The sequence below is a fragment of the Achroia grisella genome, unplaced genomic scaffold, assembly GCF_030625045.1.
Source record: "Achroia grisella isolate CSIRO2021 unplaced genomic scaffold, CSIRO_AGI_Agris_v1 utg511, whole genome shotgun sequence".
Classification (NCBI taxonomy): domain Eukaryota; kingdom Metazoa; phylum Arthropoda; class Insecta; order Lepidoptera; family Pyralidae; genus Achroia; species Achroia grisella.
The window spans coordinates 4,170,652-4,193,776 of NW_026712905.1; the positions used below are offsets into that span (position 1 = coordinate 4,170,652).

Sequence of the window (23,125 nt, forward strand, 5' to 3'; positions counted from 1 at the left end):
ATCAGACCATTGTGGCCAAATAGCAACATTAGTATGTAATGCAAAAAATGAGAGTATATATAAGTTCTACAGACCAACAACAGCATTTAAATTACAGAATTTTAAAAACAGATTAAATGGAAGTTTACCGTTTTTAATATTTGATAATATTGATCCAAATATATCATATAGTCGTTTTTTCAATATAATAAAAAATCATTTTGATAAAAATTTTACAGTAAAGAAATTTAAAGTCAATAATGCTAAGTACGCTGAATGGTCAACATTAGGTTTCAATATAAGTAGGGAAAATATGTATCAACTATATGATATTAGATCCTATTTGCATGATCCTATATTCGATGAATATGTGAAAAATTATTCGAAAAAGTATGTAAGGCCGCCAAGGCACTTCATTTAAAGAATAAAATTAAGTTTTCTAAAAATAAAATATAAACTACCTGGAATATAATAAATACAGAAACAGGTAACATTAAGTCGCGCCAGTCAGAATATGAGTTAAAAGCAGAAAATGGCGTTATTATTGATGAACTCACGGAAAATTTAAACTCATCACCTAGTTTAGCTGAAACATTATTAAAAAATACTATAAATCCTTGCGTTCATGACTTTCATTTTCATCATATCAGTTGCTCCTATGTAATAAAAACTTTCAACGCTCTCAATCTAAAAGAGAGGATATATCAAATTTTAGACCTATTTCTCAGGTATTTTTTTTACCAGTATTTAGAATATATCAAAAGATTTTTAAGAAAAAGATATTACTTACACAAATGTTAGCTCATTTTAATACACATGATTTATTTCATAAACAGCAATTCGGATTTACGAGTGGACGGTCTACCACTGATGAAGGCAGTAACTTAATACAAAGTATTTTCGGTGCCTGGGAAGATTCACAGGATGCCATTGGTGTCTTTTGTGATCTCTCTAAAGCGTTTGATTGCGTTGACCATAGGATATTATTACGCAAACTAGAACATTATGGAATTAGAAAAAAGTCTTCAGAACTCATTGGATCATATTTACGCGATAGAATTCAAGTAGTAGACATTAAAGGTAGCAAGTCCAAGGGGTCATTTAAAAAAATGGGTGTACCCCAGGGTTCAATACTTGGCCTATTTCTTTTTCTTGTTTACTTAAACGACTTACCATACCAGTTTCAAAACATACTTGACATAGTATTGTTCGCTGATGACACATCACTTATTTTCAAAGTGAAAAAAAATACAAAGGATTTTAATAATATAAACACAGTGGACCCGCGGTAATCCGGCCCCTGTCTAATCCGGCCCCCCTTGTAATCCGACATTGTCTGTTATTTGTTATTGAATATTACTTTGTCAATATACTTCAGAGTGCATATACATACATACATATATAACATAGAATCTTATCACTGGATCTGTAATTTGTCGGATTACAAGATACTCTTTTGTAAAAAATTCCGGACTATAAGCAGAGGACCCTTAAGCAGCACTCTATAATCCGACAAATACGATGGTCCGACACTGCCCTGCAAAACGTTTGTCGGATAACCGGGGTCAACTGTATATGTATATAATATGCTCTTGATCTATAATTTGGATGTTCTAAACTCTTTTTACATCTATAAGGGGTCTTAGGCAGTACTCTATAATCCGACTCTATAATGCAAAATGATTGTCGGACTACCGGGGGTCCGCTGTGTTGCTCTTGAGGATGTTCTAATCTAGCGCTTAATTCAATGAAAACGAAATGTGTTAAATTCTCTTTACCAAATGTAAAACAAGTAACGACAACTGTTAGTTTGAATCATCATGTTTTGGACTTTGTTGATGAGACTTCGTTTCTTGGTATTATAATAGATAATAAATTGCAGTGGGGACCACATATATTCACACTAGCCAAAAGACTAAGCTCGGCTGCTTTTGCTATCAGAAAAATTAGACAGTTGACTGATACTGCAACAGCGAAACTAGTGTATTTTAGTTACTTCCATAGTATAATGTCGTATGGTATTATATTGTGGGGAAGAGCGGCTGATGTAGAATCAATTTTTATATTACAAAAAAGAGCAATTCGTTCAATATATAATTTGCCGTATCGCGAATCTCTTAGAGAAAGTTTTAAAGAAACAGGTATCCTTACTGTTCCCTCTCAGTATATATATATGAAAATATTATGTACGTACGCAAACACTTAAATTTATTTCCAAAAAATAGTCACTTACACGCTTTTAATACAAGGAATAAAAATAAATTAAATATGCCTAGTTTTCGTCTCAAAATAGTAAGTACATGTTTCATGGGACATTGTTTACGTGTACGTTTTTATAATAAATTGCCAGATAGTGTTTTAAATTTAAGATACATGTAAAAAATACACTTTGCTCTAAAGCTTATTATAAAATAAACGACTACTTAAATGACTACAATGTGTGGAATTAATTACAATTTTAACTTTTGTTATGAGGTATAAAATTTTCCCATTGACATGGATAATGTAATAACATTAAAGAAACTTATTATAAATTTTGTAATGACATATTGTAAATTAAATAATGTAAATTTTATATTGTAATGGGTGAAAACTGTGATCGGTACAGCCTATGCTGTAAATAATATAATTGACGTAGTGGAGTAACCTGAAACAATCATGCTCGCTATAAAGTTCAAACTTGTGGCGGCGTGGTGGGCCGGGTCGATGTGCTCCCTAAAATATGGTTGAGTGCATCAGCGTGGCTCATCCGTCATACTCGTGAACGGGTGCTGCTTGTGGGGACTGGTCTGTTCAGGTTGTGAACACTGATTAAATTTTTTGTTCTTTGCGATAGCATATGCTGGAGGTCACTCTATTTTCCCAAATTTGAATTTTAATGACTATGTATTATTATAAACATGTCCCACTATTACTTGAAAAAAATACGAGCTGAGTTTCTTGTCAGTTCTTCTCATCTCGATATCATTCCGAACTGACGGTAGATTTGACATATCATAAGATTCTATAATAGATCTACATGAATAAAGATATTTTGAATTTGAATTTGAATTTGACACTTTACTGCTCTAAAATTGATGGTACTGTTCTTAATCCTATATAAGCCACAGTTTCCATTCACGATCACTGTTAACTTGTTTCCCGCTTGGTTTTTTAATTAGGTAAACTGAGCCCAACAAATATATCAAAAATTGTGCTATTGTGCTTGATTCAATCTTACTGATAATGGAAAAAAACAACGGTTTTCGTACATAAAAGTCTTAAGAAGTAGTTATCTACGTGGTGAAATTGTTCTATAAGTAGGCATGATAAAAGAAGATTAATATGTAGCAAACATTCTGTGAAGTGCATTCTATCAAGATTCTTGTTTACTTCATAGTGGGTGCGACGGGTCATGCGAGGTGCGAGGAGTGCGGTTGCGATGACGGCGCACCGCCGCGCCGCCGCGCCGCGCCGGCGCGCGGCAGCGGAGCACCATGACATCATCCTGCTTCAGTCTCACCAGTTACGTGGCACAGAGATTGACAACATTTCACAATTGTAATCATCTACTTCTTAATTACATGTTGTGTGATTACATATTGATACAAAACCTAAATCTTATTTAGGTAGACAAAAACAATCGTTTGAAATTTTTCATTTAACTATGAATTTTGGAATTCGAACTGAATTACAATAAAATTTTTGTTATTAATGGCATTTATATATTTTTTGTTTTTTTATGGTCCAAATTATATTAATATTATTAGTAATCAGTACTTACCTTTAACCCACGAGAAGTTTTAATTTACAGGTAAGTAAGTAGGTAGGTTGAAAACTACAATATTAAGCCTAAGAATATTTCATCATTTTGACGGTTATTAGAATTTGTTCTGTCAAAATAAAATAATTTACACTATAATATTTTTTGACAACCAGAAATATAATATTTTCCTGTATATATTTCATTAAGCCGTAGTCGCCCTATTTGCGAATTTTTTTAAGCTGTTACGATAAATATATATTTAAATAAATCATAAGAATAGTGTAACACAAAAAATGTTTTTCATTTTAAAATATTATTCTTAATTAAAATGTATTCGTCATATGAATAGATACACCGAAGGTTGATGATCGCTAAGGTCGAGAGAGGGAGAACAAAACCACAGCGACCGGCCGCCGCACGAAGTTTCATTCTAGTGCGTTGATAATTTCGGAGTTTGCGCCATACTGGTTCTGTTGGGCGTGTCGCTGTATAAAACAAGTAGGTGTTATTATTCATATTTCGTTAAATTTAATAAATAATATTACTATAAATAGTAGTCGCAAATCCAGTCACAACTTAAAATATAACTGGTCAGGATACGTGTACTTTACGCAACATAATACCGGTATGCCGCGTCGGTGCATGTAAAAGCCGGTGGAATAAAATCTTATTTTTAGATATACCTACGAAAGCGTTTGTGTTCTACCATCAAATTGTTGTTTACTACAAAATTTGGTTGTTTCCAGGAATCTCAACATGAGTGGACAACAGTACTACCCCTACAAGGTAAGTTTTCCTCCTACATACCTACCCACCTCAGTAAAACGAAACATATTGATTCTCACGAGATGATGTCATCTTTTCGAGGCTAGGCTAACTTGATAAGTACCTATACACAAGTATGTTCGTACCTTCCTGTAAAATACAGCAGAACAAAGCTAACTAAAACATATTAACTGAAAAATGTCAATGGAAAGAATAGTGTAGGTAGGCACCTACCTACCTAATGTAAAAAACACGTAATAAATAAGTAACAATCAAATTCTGTGAAAACTATTAAAATTGTATTTGAATGATTTCTAATTTCGTTTACTACTTACTAATAATGTACCTGCCTATAAATAATATAATCTTAGCATTTATTATTCCTGCACCTAACAAATCTTTTGTACACTCATGGTATACTCTCAATCTAACAACTCATAGTCTACGTCTATGGTTTTATTAAAAATCATAGACGTTGTTATATCATTTGCTTGTATGTAATTATAAAATTACAAATGCATAAAATATAATTTTACCTACCAACATTATTGTGTACTCGCAAGCGTTAACTCGTCATCTTCCGTTAGCGTGGTTACTTCAGGAAATTCCTTATTAGTGGTTACAAAATGAACCTACATCCAAAATTTTAAGTTTCATACCCCTCTAATTTTAGATTGTATGTATATAGCGACGTCAAAGAAACATGTTAAAACAACGGTACATTTTTTATTAGTAGGTAGGTAGGTACTTTAATTGTTATACACTATGTTTGTGTGGAAATATGACATCTAATTAAACAAATATGAAAGTTGTCCACATTCAGTATCATTACGGTGTTATTATTTTTTCAGTGCACCCCTACCGTGTACCCCGCGGAGCCGTTCGAGCCTGCGGCAGATGCGGAAACCCTCCGTAAGGCTATGAAAGGATTTGGCACTGATGAGAAAGCCATCATTGATGTCCTCTGTCGCCGTGGTATCGTCCAGAGATTGGAAATTGCGGAAACTTTTAAGACGAGCTATGGAAAGGTCAGCTTACTTTTTAATTTATATCGGAACGCAATATCGGATTAGATACTATATCATTTAATCTACACCCAAAAACACGGTTTTTACAGTACATTTACAAAGGCATTAAATTAATAAATACAAATAGAAATATCACACAACGCCATTTAATCCCAAACCACAGATAAGCAGAGCTCGTAGATATTATCATAGATATCTACTTTACAACTGTAAATACTTAACTACTTTTAATCAAAATGAATCAAACATCATCATGAAAAAAACAATATTTATATTGTGCTGCCATCGAACCCATAAGTGTCATTGGAATGTGAGAAAGCGTGTTAAGTAACTACCTATAAATACTCTTCAAGTTGATTGATATTGTTTATTAACTATTGTACTATAACTGTGTATATAACTTACTGCTTGTTTATTAACTTCTTTGGAATTACTTCGTATACGTTTTTAGTATATTGTACGACCATAAAAATAAATTTATTATCTACACTCATTAAAAATAGATGGGAGTTCCCATAGCATTGCAGTGAAAGTTCGGATAGAGTACGGTTTTTTTTCATTTTTATGTTCATGTTTTTATAACTTTATAATAAAGCGATACTGTTATCGGCGCACACGAGTATTAGGAATGAAATAGGTGGTTTTCAGTTTTAAGTATAACGTTTTAATTATGACTAATGGTATATACTGTGGCTGGTGCCTTCCAGTGGAGGATTATAGAATGAGCATGAAATCGGGTCAGTTAACTAATCGTGGTAAATTAACGTACGAATTAACCACGACCATTGAGGCGGTCAAGGTGATGCCACGCTAACATTGTAATAGTACTACACACCCTATAAGGGGTGTGTCACCCTCGCCCTCTTTATATTCCCTGTATATATTATATATTACATGTACATTGTAAGCAAGTATATGAAAGAAAAGTTGAGGTAAAATGAGAAATGTTGAGAAATAAAGTCCATTTTCAAATTGCCCTCTATGGGGCGTGGGCTCCACGTTGGGAAACACTGCCTTCAGATCATACAAGTAATGCTTTTATTATTTTGAAGATGTTGTATAGATTACAATACATATGCCATCGTAATTAGTATGTATAATTTGGATCTCAGAAATGTACAATGTAACTAGAGGCGTACTATGTCCAGCTTGTATGGCCAAGCTGTTAGAATATAAGATAAAAATGTTGAAATATAGCAATGAATATTTTCCGTGAATGATTTTAACAATGTTTTTCAATGAGTCAAGTCATTAAAAAAATTATACTTATAATGTAGGTACTATCCCTATAAATCGACTACATAAATAAATGAATCATATTCATAGTTATGATTCATTTATAGGGATAGTATCAACATGTATGAATTATACGTTTACTAGCTACCCACCCCGGCTTCGCACGAATGTACATGTATTATACATATAAACTTTCCCCTTGAATCACTCTGTCTATTAAAAAAACCGCTTCAAAATCCGTTGCGTAGTTTTAATGATTTAAGCATACATAGGGACGGACAGACAGCGACAGCGACTTTGTTTTATACTATGTAATGATAACTTAAGGCAAACAGTCGCATATCGTATAAGATTCTAATAATAAATATGTAGCACATATGACATTAGAGAAAATATTAGAATGGAAGACACCAACCAATCATACACCTTTAGTTATTTTTTCCTTACAATTGAACAGAAATGGCATTCAATTGCATACAATTCCTGTTGCGTTAGACAGAATAGACTAGCCTTCAATTCAAATAAACGTCTTCAGCTTGACAATCAAACGAGGACATCTTTACAATCTTAATCAGGAAAACGTAAAATTGCATCCATAAGTGACCATATAGTTAGTCTCCAAACTTATTCGGAGGCGAAAATAGTCCCATTTTCAGCACAGTCGGGCAGGTCGTTTACTGTTCGTAATTATTAACATGTTTTAATTTGTTATAATTAAATATAATAAATGTATTTTGTTTTAGGCTTGCATTCAAAGTTAAATTTTCTTTATAAAACGGATTTCCTATTATACCTATTTAATTGAGATCTAAAAAACCAATAGGTATCACGTTTTTAGTGAAACAACGGGCGCGTGATGCCTATACTAGACTACTTTGAAAAGAGTCAGTGTGAGTCTGATTTATATGTCACTGGAGGATATGAAAAATTCGTTCACGATTTTGAATGACCGTTACTTATTAGATGGATGAGAAATACCTACCAACAACAAAAATGGCTGCCGATAGATACCATAATATTTTTATTCTCCAGACGTGCATACTATTACAGCATAGTATATAATATTTTTTAATCTATTTTTGTTAAATCACCGCTACTGGTAGATACTTTAAACCTTGAGTTGATAACATCAGCGAATGGGCCAAATTCTCTCACGGCGATGACCTTGATTATAACCTTACAGGTTCTTAGTCATCGTTGATTCACAGCGTTTACTACATCAAGCTCAAAGAGGAACTCTGTTTCATCACACGAGTTATAACAGTACGTTGAAGGTTGTTGATGATTAAGTGTTTGATTATCATTACTTACCTAGAATCTGTCCGCCATATTCAGCAGTATTTTTTGCTGTTGCTTCTGTGACAGCGTCTAGCATAAACAATTCTTATATTTAATACGTAAAATAACTTAATAATATTACCATAACAATGAAGATACATAACATTTAGAAACATTTAGATATTTTGACAGAGAAACCTAATATTCTGAGTACCTATATACCTACATGGAGGTAACAAGAAAATTATAAGGATATCTAGTACTACTACTACTACTACTACTACTATATACTAGAGAAGTTACAGTACAGTACAGAGAAGTCTGTTCAGTGGGAGTAGTCATTACATACATATTTGAGTGTCATACACAGTCAATAAATGAAATTTATTACATTAGATTCAGCAATTAGAAATCACAACAAACAAACTTACTTTGACCTTCATATTAAGTAGGATTATTATTTGCCTCAGCAACTCATTGAGCCAATATGCCCATATGTTGGTATAACAATAATTTATTCGCTCTATACTAATAAATTATAATTAACTTGACTATTGAATGCAACAACATACCAAACAGGGAAAAATGTGTATTTTATCAAAACCGTTAATTAAAGAAAATGATTATTGTAAACATTCAATTTATAATGGTAAAATTAAATGAACTAGTTGCTTGTCAGAGAAATACGCTAGTAATTTTAACCAGAGGGATCTCGGTAACCAATATGTAAAATATATACACAATAAGAACGTTAATAATAAATTGTTGTCAACACCGTAAGAGACGACTTCATACAGAATGTCTGAAGCAATTCAATTTCGTTTATACAAGTCCATGAAATGTAAATATCATGAACGTATTATGCACGATGAATATTATTTATTACATTACCTATGTAAAGGTATAATCGTGTGTGATATAGGTATTTGGTGACGTAAACTGCTAGGTTAATTGCCAGATCGCTTACTCAGAATCGGAAACTAGAACAATGACGATGTTAGTCATTGGCACTCATATTCAAAGCTATTTACTTTTTAAAAGCTGCCAATGTTACCAGAGATATCGATGTTATACCGACGCACCACTAGAATTGACGTTATTTAGGTTTATTTAATTAAATTGTGCAAAAATACAAGTTACAAGTAATTTAATACTCTAAACCTATTGCAGTTTTATTGAAGCTACTGCTTATGCTGATTGCATTAAGGCAATTTCACTTAAATTAATAATTACTGTCTCTAGGGAGGAACATGTGAAGGTCGGTTTGACCTGAGTAATGTAGACTATGCTAGCAATCTCATCATACTTACACATACAACATTACATTCTATATTGGGGGAGTGGATAATTAGCAGTGGCCCCACTGGTAGAATTATTACTTGTAAATTCTTTTCCTTTCAGTCAATTAAATTCCATGCAGTCCTCCCTGGAGATAATCGTATTTAATTCCTGATGAAAAACAGGTGTCCAAACTCACCTGATTTCGTAATCATCTTCAATCCGTTAACGTATATATAAACATATACTCGTATCGTTAGCGCAATGCACCATTCCATAGCCATCCAATAAAAATCATGTCTTCACACTTCATAAAAATATAACATTAGGAAAGTCATAGGAAACTCTACTATGACTTTATTATTGTCTGATTCAATTCCGGTCATATTAATTTAGAACATTATTTATTTTATCTGTTAAATTATACATCAAAGCATGACATTTTATTTGTCTCAACTTGACACAGATAATTCTAACACGTCCTGTGTTTACACACATGGTCTAAACATCTGTTAAAATCATATATGCATATTATGATATAATCCGTCTGTACAATTTACCAGGGTCTTAATTATGTAATATAATTGATAACAATTTCCATTTAAAACATATTAAAATGTTAAGTTCTACGATTATATGGAGACTATTAGTATTAGAGGGTATACGTATAGGTGTTACATAATGTATTTATGTGTGCAATAAAATAGTAGATATGCATTCGAAATATATTTAATTGGTTTGATTTTTATTGTATATTGTGTAGGTATGTAAGTAACAAAAAATATTAATCTAAAAACGTAGGTAATTCTATTTTTTTTTTTATTATGTCCACTACAAACTTGGGTTATATGTAATACATATAATGTTATCTGTGGTTTGGGACTAGATACCCACAGTGTGAGTTGTCCGGGGTTATCTTATTATTTTTACCTTCCTTTAACTTCTCAGTCCGTAATTATTATTATATTAATGTTACCTTCACCACGCCAAACACACTTGAGTTTACAATAGTTCTGACTATCCCATGCGGTAGTTACAGTATATATGAAGGTAAAAGTATATTTATTTTTTAACAAGATGTTTATTTATCTTGTCTAGGATCTGATCAGCGAACTGAAGAGCGAGCTGGGCGGTAACTTGGAGAATGTGATCATTGCGCTCATGACTCCTCTACCGCACTTCTATGCTAAGGAGTTGCATGATGCGGTCGCGGGGGTTGGAACCGATGAGGAAGCTATCATCGAGATCCTGTGCACACTGTCCAACTACGGCATCAGAACTATTTCGGCTTTCTATGAACAATGTGAGTAAATTCACTACTTTATAAAAATCGCAGATTTCCACAGGTGCAAACGTATTTACGTTACATAAAAAAATTTATACTAAGGTTACGTAAAAATACTTAAGTAGACAAACAGACGTGGATAATGACTTTGTTTATACTATTTGGTGAAACGAACGAATACCTTACTTAATGTAATCATGTAAAATGAATATAGTCTTTATTTTGCAATTTATATGTAGTTAGGTATCTATCACCACGATTATTTATCAAAGAAAGCCTCGTGTCAATGCGATTTATTCTATTAATGTTCTACTTGCGGTCATATTTGTGGTTTTACATTATTTCTATACTAGCAGATTCTGCAAACGTTGGTTTACCCTATTCTTATAAGTTACTCTAAAAATGGTGTTTTATACAAAATTTAATAAAATTAAGTAATTTTTGAGTTATCAGACAAACCCCAAAAATAATCTAAAAAAATATTAAATGCGATTATAAATTCCATAATGTTTAGTATGTTATAGCATTTTAGATAATATCTTTCGCCATCGAGTGTCCTGCTCGAAACACTAAAATGTTCTAAATTTCAAATGTATGAAATTAATCGACGTCTGTTTGTATAGATTCATAATAAGCAATTAAAACTACAACATGAACGGTGGATTTCAAAGAACACTTAATAAGTTTCTAGTAGAATCTTTTTTATAAATAACTCGCTAATAGCCTGTATAGATATATTATTTACTTACGATTCTCTGATATTTAGTGTAAAATCGATTGTTTTCAATAGTAGTACCTACATTGGTATGCTTTCTATTTCGACGCGATTGTGCGTGAGTGTACTTATAGGTTGGCAACTTTAGAACATGCGAATAGATGAAATCACTATTGCTGTAAATAACATTGTTAATTGTAGTAAATAGGCATAGATTATTTACTCTATCTATACGCATATATCTAATAAGTACTTGTATTAATGGAGCACCTGAGTGGGGTAAAATATAGACAATTGGGTCACGACTCAAGAATGGTTTTAATTAAACCTGCAAGTTTTAAAATATTAATTCTAAAACCTTTCGATCACTCGCAATATTTATTCGAAACTCTTTTCTTTTGAATATTAGTTACTCTGCTAAATTAATTTACATTACTGTGAAAAAAAAATTGGTCAATAAAGCTTACGGTTTTTTAATGTTGCGTCAATTGCGTCCTTGAACGACCCCTTCCCCCCGACGTTTAGTTTTCTAGTGGATATTAAATTTAATTCCCTCAATACTTTATTTTCAGTGTACAACAAGAGCCTAGAATCTGATCTGAAAGGCGACACCTCAGGACATTTCAAGAGATTATGCGTATCGCTGTGCATGGCCAACCGTGATGAGAACCAAGGTGTGGATGAAGCGGCCGCAAAGTCGGATGCGGAAGCATTAGCGGCCGCTGGCGAAGGCCAATGGGGCACCGATGAGTCGGTCTTCAATTCCATTCTCATTACACGGTCCTACCAACAATTAAGACAGGTAAGGACATACTCACGTACCTACATTAGCAATGTTAATTGTTCTTAAAACATTTAATATAATCTAAAAATGTAATAAAATTTATAAACAATTATAAATAACCAAAAAGACTTACCCCAATCAGTTTACCAATTGTTTTATGGATTATACAGAAAAAATATCGATTGAAGTTAGAAATTTTGGTACAGCGTAACAAATTGTTTAATAACTGTATGTATTTTATTATATGTAGGTTTTACCAACAAAGGAATTCATTCATTGCTTTTAAATCTACTTACATTTTTGAAACATTTATGTTTAAAAATGTAGATTGAAAAGCAGCAGTGTTAAACTGAGTACTTTTCGCGTGACTGAACTTCCTAGAATTTTAATTATCACGTTTTTCATAAAATCTGTTAATTGCAACTGATTTATTGGTGTACCGTGTCCAGATAAACACCGCGTTGATGGATCTAAAATAAACTGTAGCTACTTAATAGTCCACTACTTGTATTCCGCGGCGTGGCCTGTATGTGTTCTAGTTAAAAATATCACATGTGTTAATATAGAATGTCATCTATCTGTGTTTCATTACAATCCGTCCTGTAGTTTTTGCAGTAGAATTACAAACATCTCGGGTGATTCACTGCTGCCATTGGTAATTAATGATTAAAGTATGTCATTGCGCATAGTTAAAGCAAAATGTTAATGGCAGTTATGCATCCGTTGTGACGCAATTGATTTTTATTTTTGAATGAAATTAGGGTTCTACTTTTTTTAACCATTTAATGAGATTTCTAGGCCCTAGAATGTCTTACAATCCAATGTAAATGTATTCCTAGCTACTACTACTAATACTCCTAGCTAAAAACATTCGAAAAGTTAGCTATTGTTTTGACCTTGCTAATTCAATGAAGTCTTAACAGACTGTTCACTGAGGGTACCTACTCATGTTAATAGATACGTTGGTACTAAAGGCAAAAAATTCATAGTGCTGAATTGTAATTATAAACACATAATTGTGACTCATCAAACTCAATGACTTGTTTCATTTAAAGTGCACAGTAAAGTCCGACTCCTGCATTAATTATTCATGGTTTGTGTGCCTGTCATGTATTTAAATGATGGGTCAATGGTTACAGATCTTCGCCGAGTTCGAAGCGCTCACTGGAACGGACATCGAGGAATCTATTAAGAAAGAATTCTCTGGAAGTGTCGAGAAAGGCATGTTGGCTATTGGTAAGTTAAAATGATGTTGTATGACGCGATGTACTAATCACATCTATGCCGACCATTTTAAGTATTACTATCAAGTACCAACTTAGGTTCTAATCTTATTAATGAGGTATCTAAATATTAGATTTCTGCGTTTCGATCTGTTTATTGTAAGCGACTCAGCACTGTGTACTCTCTACCACGTCAACGCTTTTCCGTGAAGATAATATGGCATATTTTTTAAGATCGTACCTTTGTATTATTTCGTTAATATTAAAGTTGTAATCATATTTTATTTCGTACGGAAATGACCATGAATAGCGTAGTAAGCAAACAGAATGAATATGTAATTCTACCTATATAGTGAAGGTAGTATTTTTGATGGAATAAGGTTGCTGACGTAACTGGCCAATATATATGAGTAGTACGATAATTACTTTGTTATTTTAGGATAATATATCGGAACTAATAATAAACATTATAATAACAATTTAAGGGTATGATGACTGTTGTTTACAGCAAGGTCGTGGATCTAATCTGTTTCAAACAGGAAGTCGTGACGCGACCTCGCCACGAGCGTTCAACTTTTTTGTCTAGCCATTGTAACATTTTGTCACGAGTTTCATAATTATTTGACACAAATCTGGTATTGTTTGTTTATCTCCAACCTTCCCAATTCAGTAGTAGACATAAAATAATAACAAAAATTGTAGCACTTTCAAAAGTATTTAAATCAAATTTTGAATTATGATATACCTACATATTTTAAATACAAAATGTGTAAGCGTAGTGACTAAGTAATTTATTACTCGACCAAAAGATTGTGACTTTAAATCTAGTTAACACTATGTATTTGTATACAAAACATGTATATTTATTTGAAGCAAACAGGAAAACGTAACTTTAATTCGGGGGAGAGTTACCTACAGGCTTGCTCAATTCCAGCGTTGGATTCAAATATAGATACCTGTATTTCATAGTGTTAAGGTTACCACGATAAGTGGCGTCGACAATTGACAATGCTTACTCATTTGCAGTACAGTTCAGGATTCGGTACTTACCTAACATTATGTAATACAGCCTATAATAATATTAATCTCCATTGCTTTTTACTTGTCTAAAATACAAAGTCCAGTCCGGTTGGCTATTTTCATAGTAGAATTGAATTAATTACTATACCAGAACATACCCTATAACAATTTGACCTATATCAAAATGTTAATTATATTTTTTTATTAATTATCATAATTTTAATTTAACCCGACTACTGTTAAAATATTCGTAGACGAGGGTAAACTCTTCATATATTCAAATCTCATACATTTGTCGGCTAACATTATAATATGTTTGTTTTTAGTCAAGTGTGTGAAAAGCAAAGTGGGCTTCTTTGCTGAGCGTCTTTACTACTCCATGAAAGGTCTAGGAACAAACGACAAGACCCTCATAAGAATCATCGTGAGCCGTTCTGAAATCGACCTCGGTGACATTAAACAGGCTTTCCTTGATAAATACGGCAAGCCCCTGGAGACCTGGATTGCTGTAAGTACTTTTCATTTAAAAACTGGTTCGATTTTCTTTTTAGAAAGCTTTACTTAATATAAATACAAATTTGCACTCATATTAGTTATGTTCTGAATTCCATGGTACACTATATCAGATACTTCCATAGTGTTTATATATTTATGTATTATGCTAACACATGTAACCAAATCAACTAATTATTTATTGTTTGTTTTATTTGTGGCTTTTATAATCATAATGTGAGCAGTACCTCTGAATTATCAAAGTCTTATCCCCTCTCATTTCATTATTGAAAAATTAAGCCAGTGAGATGAGTATCTTTGCGATTTGCTGAAAATATCACATATACATAATCACAATACATTTAATGTAATGGGAATAGCAAACAGGCTGATGATCCGCCAGATGGTAAGCGGTAACATCGTCATCTATACATATACAAACAGCACTACGCATATCGCATCATCACATGATACCATTCATGCGTTGCCATTCCGGAAGATTAAGATGTCATGCCTCATGTTAAAAGATATAATTTCACTGCCTTATCTCTACTACTGCCTTCAGCAAAAACATTTTCCAAAGCTGAAGATTAATAATGTTAGCATCTCACTAGCACTATTAACGTACCCCAGTTTTAAATCATATTTAAATGTATATACACCACATATACCTATTTAATGTACAATATATATCAATAATGAGCATATATATCATCGCATGGATATCCCTAAAACACTTCAAGCATTAGATCAAGAAACTGACCCATAATTACGCATTTAAATAGAAAATAATCAGCATGAAAAAATAGTTGATACTCCGTTCATCTATTCTTTTCATTGTCATATTAAAAATATAACACTAACGGTATCTTTATACAGATCTATTTATGTATACAAAAAATAGGGACCGGTGTGATCATGTGATAATGAACGGTTTTGCTTAAAATTGTGACGTTTTTAACGTTGATAACAAAAAATATATGTTAATCCTTTACGGAACAAAGGTGTTGCTAACCGCAAGTTTGAGCAACGAATTAAAACAAAATTTGGATCGCTTTGGAAATAAAGAAATATCGAAAGACAGGTACAGAATCGTCATACATTTTGATTACAGGATGACACGTCCGGAGATTACAAGAAGGCTTTATTGACCCTTGTCGAATAAATTAACGGGCTGGACTTGATCAGGACCGCATCGTTTGCCATAACCACCTATCTGATTATTTAAGTTCATTATCCGTCAATTGTTAGGATGTTAAGAGATCTGCTAGGGCCGCACTGAAGACAAGCCATTTTGAGTCTCAACAAATCTGCTATATACATAGTTTTGCCTTCAGTGCACCCTTACCGTAGGTTACCCAATTATAAGTTGTAAATGTCTCAATCGATCTGTATATTTTGCTTTCTAATCACGTTCATGTAACTTTCGTTGCACAGTAGCTAACATATTTTCGTGCATGAGGACATGGTCGAGCTGCATTCACTTGTTTTTGTTTTAGTTTTACAAGTAGTTGTTGCGATTTTTCAGGAGGACATAGGAGGTCCGATCGGCCAACTACTCTCGACAATGTGTTACTAAATACCTACTACATACAGAGTTAAATAACACTCAGTATTACGAGCGCCATTTCGCTGTGCACCTTTCTAGTGTTTAAAGTAATATATTTTTGTAAACGAGTATAATGTCACTTAATATTGCATTTTCCATTTAAAGACATTTATTTTTTTATTCTATCTACTTTTTAAGCTACTTAAATATAGTGTATTGATTATATTCTTATCGAATGCTTACCTCGAATGCACGTGTGTGAGTCTTAAGTAATATATGGGCCAGTTTCTTTTTACTTTTGTACGCTAACGTTTGTTCAGTATTGGTTTTCAATATTGGTTACAGGAAGACCTAACTGGTGACTTCAGGAATGTGTTAGTCACACTATGTGCTTAATCCTGCAAAATAAACATTTATTAAGTAGTCGTTAGCTTTGCATTTGCATGATATATTTATAACTTAGAACCATGTTGCGAAGTACAGTGTAATATTTTGCAGGATGATACAAAGGGGGACTACAAACGCGTGTTACTCACTATCGTTTCGTAAGAAATAGCATAATAATACTATAAAGAATTTGTGAATGTTCGCCTTGTTGTTAAAAGCACTAAGCACTCAGTTCCGACCGGAAACTGCCTTTAAATTTTATGATTGTTGAGATATAGAAATGAAGCTTGATATTTGTGAAAATGATATATTTATTGGTGCTGTAGTTTTGTTTATATAATATACACATTAACTACAAATTAAACTATGTACGATTAAATGTTTACGTTTGTTTCATTCCACGTCCCTAATCCCTTCTTGCGTTATCTGGAAATTAAGAATTAATGATTACATATACAGGTGGTTCAGTAAATAAGGAGCAGGTAAGTGTTTAATTAATTGGTATTCAACATGAGTAATTTTTTTGTGCAACGAGTATTTTTGTGTAGATAATAAAATAATCCCAAACAGCCGGTTTAATCTGGAAACTAATTCAGATCCAATGACAGTGTATTGCGATTTATGCTTCTTTTTATTCACTTGAATTTCGTAATTAATAGAAAGGAGTAAGCATCGATTTTTTGGTTTAATCTTATTTACATTTCCATTGAAATCTATTACTCCAGAATAGACTTCCTGGTGCATACTTCAGGCTAAATTTCTTCATAAAAATACAGTCTTGTAAACTTATTTTAGATATTATAACTCTTTCGACGTTGTTTCGTATTATAAAATAACAAAACAGTCATACTTTATATTATAAAACATCGAACCATTAAATAAATTATAAATCTTTATATGTATATAATTCAGTTACTAACGTGCACAACAAAGTAGGAATAGTTGTAGATAGAAAAAGCTAAAACAAATCATATTGAAAAATGTATTGTAGTTTAGTTTGTCAATCAACTGGCAGGGAACCAAAATATTTTTACATGCATACTACCATAATACTAGGAATATCCCATATAAATTTGGCATTGGTCCAATAAGTCAATCACTCCGGTTAAATAACATGTATTATACAAATAACAATGAATGACATGATATAGTTAAATATAGCTTATAATTATGTAGATCGGCATATATCGGCATAACATCCTATTTACCACATAAATAACATTCTTTTCCTCCAATTATTCATTGGTAACTTGTACCTACAAGGAATATTAAAAAGCCTTTAATGTAATATTGTACATTATCTGCTGCATATATCTATATCTGTTTACTAACAAGCCTATGCTTGTTAGTAAACATAGGTATATCTCTCAACATATAGCTCCTCCAACTACCACCAATGATTTCTATTATTAGTATTCCTTGTCCAAATACCACATGCCAGCGCTTATCATCTATCAGTCATCTGAATGATAGAAAAATTAATATTGAACCATACTTATATTCTAAAGATCATATTTTATTTAACTGTCCTGTATTTGATATGATCATGTACACTTGCCGTAAACGTATTTAATATTATTATTCGAAAAAAGCTTTAAGTCACATTTTATATTAAATGATATACATACAACTTAATTATACAATAAAGAACCTAAAATTAAAAACCTTAAAAAATATAATATAATATCAAATTGTGGCTGTCTGTTTGTCTGTAACCTATTCTCGATTAAATAGGTGAACGGATCTTAATTACATTTGACGCGAAGATAGTATGCATCACGAGGCCGTCCTCGTACATAAAAAATAGCATATTTCCGTAATATGCTATTTTTTATGTAAAAAAAGCCGAAGAAGTTATCTATAAATATATTTACCTTAAATCTTGCCACATTGTTATAAGCAGTATTACTTTTGAGTGACAACGCCAGTCGCTCACTCGAGTGACTAGCCACTGAAAGAAGCACGCGCTTGTTGCAGCGATGCGCCCAAGCATCACCTAAAGAACCCACGACGGACCCCGTCGATAGGCCCACTCTTGTACTCATTTCATTCGTTAACACTACCTGTCAAATGATACAAGCAAAAGTGCCATGATTGAGATTACGTGGTTTTTGCATTATTTTGTTTACATCATGAAGTTGGTGGAAAAATATGTATACAATCTTACTTTAGAACTATTATTATTACATTATATTCAATACAGCGGTTACACTGTCAGTATACGGTCGCTACTTTTAGGAGTGAATAGTTTTGGAATAATTATAGAGATGTTGACTCGGCTTTATTTGCCGGTTGATAATAAAGGTGAGTACGGAGGGCACTCCAAACCCGCGAAGAACATTTGTTGTAGAGCGACTGAAGGTCAACTCCTATTTAACGTATGCATATTTATTCTGAAGGCATGTACCAAGGTTCGAAATATCGACCGTAATATGGAATGGGGCGAGAGATCGAATGCAGAGGGCAAGTGTTTAATATCCAAGATCAGTTTGCGGTCAGTCAGTATGTGGTGAGTGTCTTAATAAATGTTGAGAGTGGGCAGTGTGAATCAATCAGACGCAAGATTATAATGTTTATTAGAAGGAAGCCGAATGAGAAGTCAGTATATAATATATAAATAGACAATATATAATATATGACATACCGCTTTACGTTCGATGGACGCGGATTCGATTCCTGGCACGGTACAAACATTTGTATTCATGAGAATAATTGTTCGTATCGATCTGGGTGTTTCCGATATATATTAAGAATATATTTACAAAGAAAAAAATATATATGTATTTATAGACAACAGACAACTGGTCTATTAACCATAACACAAGCTCTGCTTAGCGTTGGACTAGATTTTTTCATGATTCAGGAAAATTCACGCTGTGTGAATTATCCTGAAAAAAAAAATTACTTTTTTTAACTATACTAATACTGTTATCTGCAGCTAACCTTTACAGCCTTCACCGACCAATATGCGGGCGGAAGAACATGATGGATACAACTTCAGTCTGAAACTACCACTAAGGGTTCGAATCACGGCCTAGGCCTTCGTAATTTAGAACTCTTAAATGGGGCGGGCGGGTCAGTCTAAGGGGAAGGTATTACAATGGTGTGCGTTCACACCATTGTATTTATTATTTATTTCTATCGAAATAGCGTTCTATTTCTATAGAAACCCGGAGGCGCTGTGAGTTGTACATGTCTCTTCGTGCAGATGATATTCAAAGTGACACTTAGTGTTATGTCTTTTCTATATGCTGCCTTGTTTGATGAAAATCCCTTTTTATCATTATAAAGATATTTTCCGCAAACATTCATAGCTTTTATCTATGTTTTTAGTAGTTAGCGCTGCAATTTAAGGGGATAACAGATGTAAATTTCCTTATGTAATAAAAATATTATTTCATAATTATTTATGACCCAGTCAACGCAGCGGTAGGCGATCCACAAGTCACATATCTATCAAAACGCGTGACTCGCCACGGGCATTTTGTATGAATAACTTGAACCATAATAGGTACACTATATATTTACTGCCATATGTCATATGCCATCAATACTTTAAACCGCAAAAATCCAGTTACGGCAAAATAATTCTGCTTAACCATATAAGTGGTGATAGAGTCCATATGAGTGGTGATAGATATGTGACTTGTGGATCGCCTACCGCTGCGTTGACTGGGTCATAAATAATTATGAAATAATATTTTTATTTGCAGATCAAAATTATTAAAAAGCCTTTTTTTTTCAATTATGAGTAATAAATACAAGCCTGTAAGGAGGATTACTAACAAATTCTCGTTACTCCATCTCCGTCGCTTATTTCAATAGCGAAGGGGCTTGCTTTGTGGCTGTTTCGATTGTAGGCAGTTGCTTAGGCAGTAAAATTACAAAATAAGAATCATGACATCTCAGTCCATGGGAATTGCAAAGCATGAATGGTATCACGGAAATCATATCATAACTGTGATGCTGTTCATGTCAATAGGCCATGGTTGTCGCTTACTGGGCCGTCAGCTCATTTGCCATTCCAAATATATGAAAAAGTTGTAATATACCATCTGTAGTAATGTCTATTTACAATTAGTTACTAGTATAAAATATTTTTTGTGAACACAATGCATTATAATCCAGAGTATCTTCTGTAAAAACAAAAACCATTTTCTTCTACCTGTTTACTTACAGCTATTTGTTTTTCCATGGCCAACCTCTGCAAATCAGCCATTAGTCTGAACAATAAACCTGTTCTTTGTCCAGGTGATATACCTTCTTTGAATGGAAAGGCTATTGAATCTATCACTATCAGTCGTATCTGGAACAGATAAATCAAATTTTCACTTTTAAGCAATTATAAATATTAATCATATTTTTTTTGTCGAGTGAAGAAATATTTCAAAAATGTCAAGGTTTTCTATTAAATGTTATCTCAATGGGTATTCACTGGGGTTATTCAATGTCGCTAAGCAGATTATTAGCATGCTATATTCTGGATTGATGGTTGAAATGTAGCAGTACTATGAGTCAGTGTTAGAATTCTAGATTCCAATTTGATATCAAATTCCAGACTCCAATCGCGCAAGTGATGGTTGTAGTGTTACAAGTGTTTATTGGCTCTTCATTATACATCCTACCTGACAATTAATGTTTGTTAGCCTTATTCTACTAAACAGACTTAAAATAAGTTGAAAATATAGTAAATAGATTACATTAGAATGCTCCTCTACAAATCTTCTAAGGCCATAAATAAAAGCACAGAACTTTTCAATACCAAATGCATTGACATAATGCAATTTTTTTAGTGCATCCTCTTCATTTATTACTGTTGGAAAACTCAGGACAGATTGACATTTAAGCAAACTGGCAACCACTATATCTGTAAAAATAAATATTTTATTTTATTTACTAATGAATTATTTATTAAATTTATATGAATTATAAAGATGCAATCATTGTAGAAGTTACTTTTCATGAAAAAAGTTATTTCATTTGTTACCATGTGTATTATATATTACAGTCACTGAATTCCTTTGAAAAAATCTTCAATATCAATCAGAAATCAAAACATACCTTTAAATCTACATGGTGTAAAATGTGTGTTGGTGTCTATATATAATGCTTCAGCTTCTAAACCGCCAAGAGAGTTTGGAATTTGAACAGATGCACATAGTTGAATACTAAAAATATAATTTGTTATTATCAATAAATATCTGTAAATACTTGCATTTATATCATAGACTAACTGTTCCCGCAACTTCATATGCATGGAATTTAACTTTATTTTTCTAAAATAAAAGTAGCCTAAGTTACTCCTTATTACATCAGCAACCTGCCAATGTCCAAAGTCATGTCAAAATCGGTCCAGCCATTTCAGAAATTAAGCCCGAACAAACAGACAGAAATTGTAAAAAGTGTTTTTTGGTATACATACTGTATTTATGCATATAGTAAAAATTGGTTATTTTAAAATTACAGACAGTCCAATTTTATTTATATGTATGGATTACAAGAATGATAATTTAGGTAACTCAGACAGCAAGAGGCAATTATTATCTACAGACTTGTATAGCAAGCTTACTGCAGCCAGTGGCTAATATTACATATAAACATGAACAGTAACTTCAATGAATATATATTGACACACATGTATGTCATACACATTAATATTGCTATAATGTTTTTATTCAGGTGTTCAATTTAAGTTTCTTATAATTGTTTTGTGAAAATTACTTTCTACTAAAATCTCACAGCATAGTCCTTCAAAGTGTCTGCAGTCTTATTGAGCTATAAAACACCATGCCCAAACCGCTTATTATGACAATAATACAAATATTAATGAAACATATGATAAATTATATGTCTACGCACCATATCTGAGTTTTACCTGAGCCAGGTAAACCTAATAATTCAGTAACTGTACATAGCTGAACGCCATCATGCCCCAATATCTTGTCCAGGCTTTGACTGAAAGTAGGTATAGACGGAAGACTGGTCTCACGCTATCAAAAAATATATATTATTTAATTCCTTACTATCACAATTACTTCCATGTCTTATATTTTTGATACTTACATGCCACAGTTCGACACAATTATATATTTTAAATGATGAATTCATCTATTTTCTGGTATCATTTACATTACATTTATAATACATTTTTTCCTCTGTATAGAGGAGACAGTTTAAAATGAAGAAGTTACTATTTTATTACTTAAAAAGTAAAAATATGTATAAATGGTTTAAAAATATGAGGGAAAATAATATTGAGACCTCCGAAAAACTGACAGCTTAACTGCTCTTACGGCTATTCTCATAAATAGTCTGTGGTTTCTCAATTTAACTGACAGTCTAACTGACTTCAGCCCCTGAT

At 32.7% G+C, this 23,125-nt stretch overlaps 2 protein-coding genes across 6 annotated transcripts; one reads left to right on the plus strand and one right to left on the minus strand.

Moving 5' to 3' along the window:
• The first annotated feature begins 4,114 nt into the window (after positions 1 to 4,114).
• LOC131846614 (annexin B9) lies at positions 4,115 to 17,147 on the plus strand. Of its 4 annotated transcripts, none has more exons than XM_059195951.1 (8): positions 4,115 to 4,222; positions 4,471 to 4,510; positions 5,341 to 5,517; positions 10,408 to 10,612; positions 11,882 to 12,111; positions 13,233 to 13,329; positions 14,663 to 14,844; positions 15,943 to 17,147. In XM_059195951.1, exons 2-8 carry the CDS (start codon positions 4,481 to 4,483, stop codon positions 15,991 to 15,993), a joined length of 972 nt encoding a protein of 323 aa, XP_059051934.1. In that variant the 5' UTR covers positions 4,115 to 4,222; positions 4,471 to 4,480; the 3' UTR covers positions 15,994 to 17,147. The 4 variants fall into 4 exon arrangements, with proteins under 4 accessions (XP_059051934.1, XP_059051935.1, XP_059051936.1 ...); XM_059195952.1 differs by having other exon boundaries at positions 16,357 to 17,147; XM_059195953.1 differs by having other exon boundaries at positions 16,723 to 17,147.
• Positions 16,772 to 23,008, minus strand: LOC131846616 (DNA repair protein RAD51 homolog 3). 2 transcript variants are annotated; one of them, XM_059195955.1, is made up of 7 exons: positions 22,828 to 23,008; positions 22,624 to 22,754; positions 21,826 to 21,932; positions 21,465 to 21,631; positions 20,930 to 21,070; positions 18,639 to 18,827; positions 16,772 to 17,190 (listed from the first exon to the last, which is right to left on the minus strand). In XM_059195955.1, the coding sequence occupies exons 1-7, from the start codon at positions 22,870 to 22,872 to the stop codon at positions 17,158 to 17,160; spliced, it is 813 nt and encodes a 270-aa protein (XP_059051938.1). In that variant the 5' UTR covers positions 22,873 to 23,008; the 3' UTR covers positions 16,772 to 17,157. The 2 variants fall into 2 exon arrangements, with proteins under 2 accessions (XP_059051938.1, XP_059051939.1); XM_059195956.1 differs by having other exon boundaries at positions 20,942 to 21,070; positions 22,828 to 23,002.
• Positions 23,009 to 23,125: the final 117 nt, after the last annotated feature.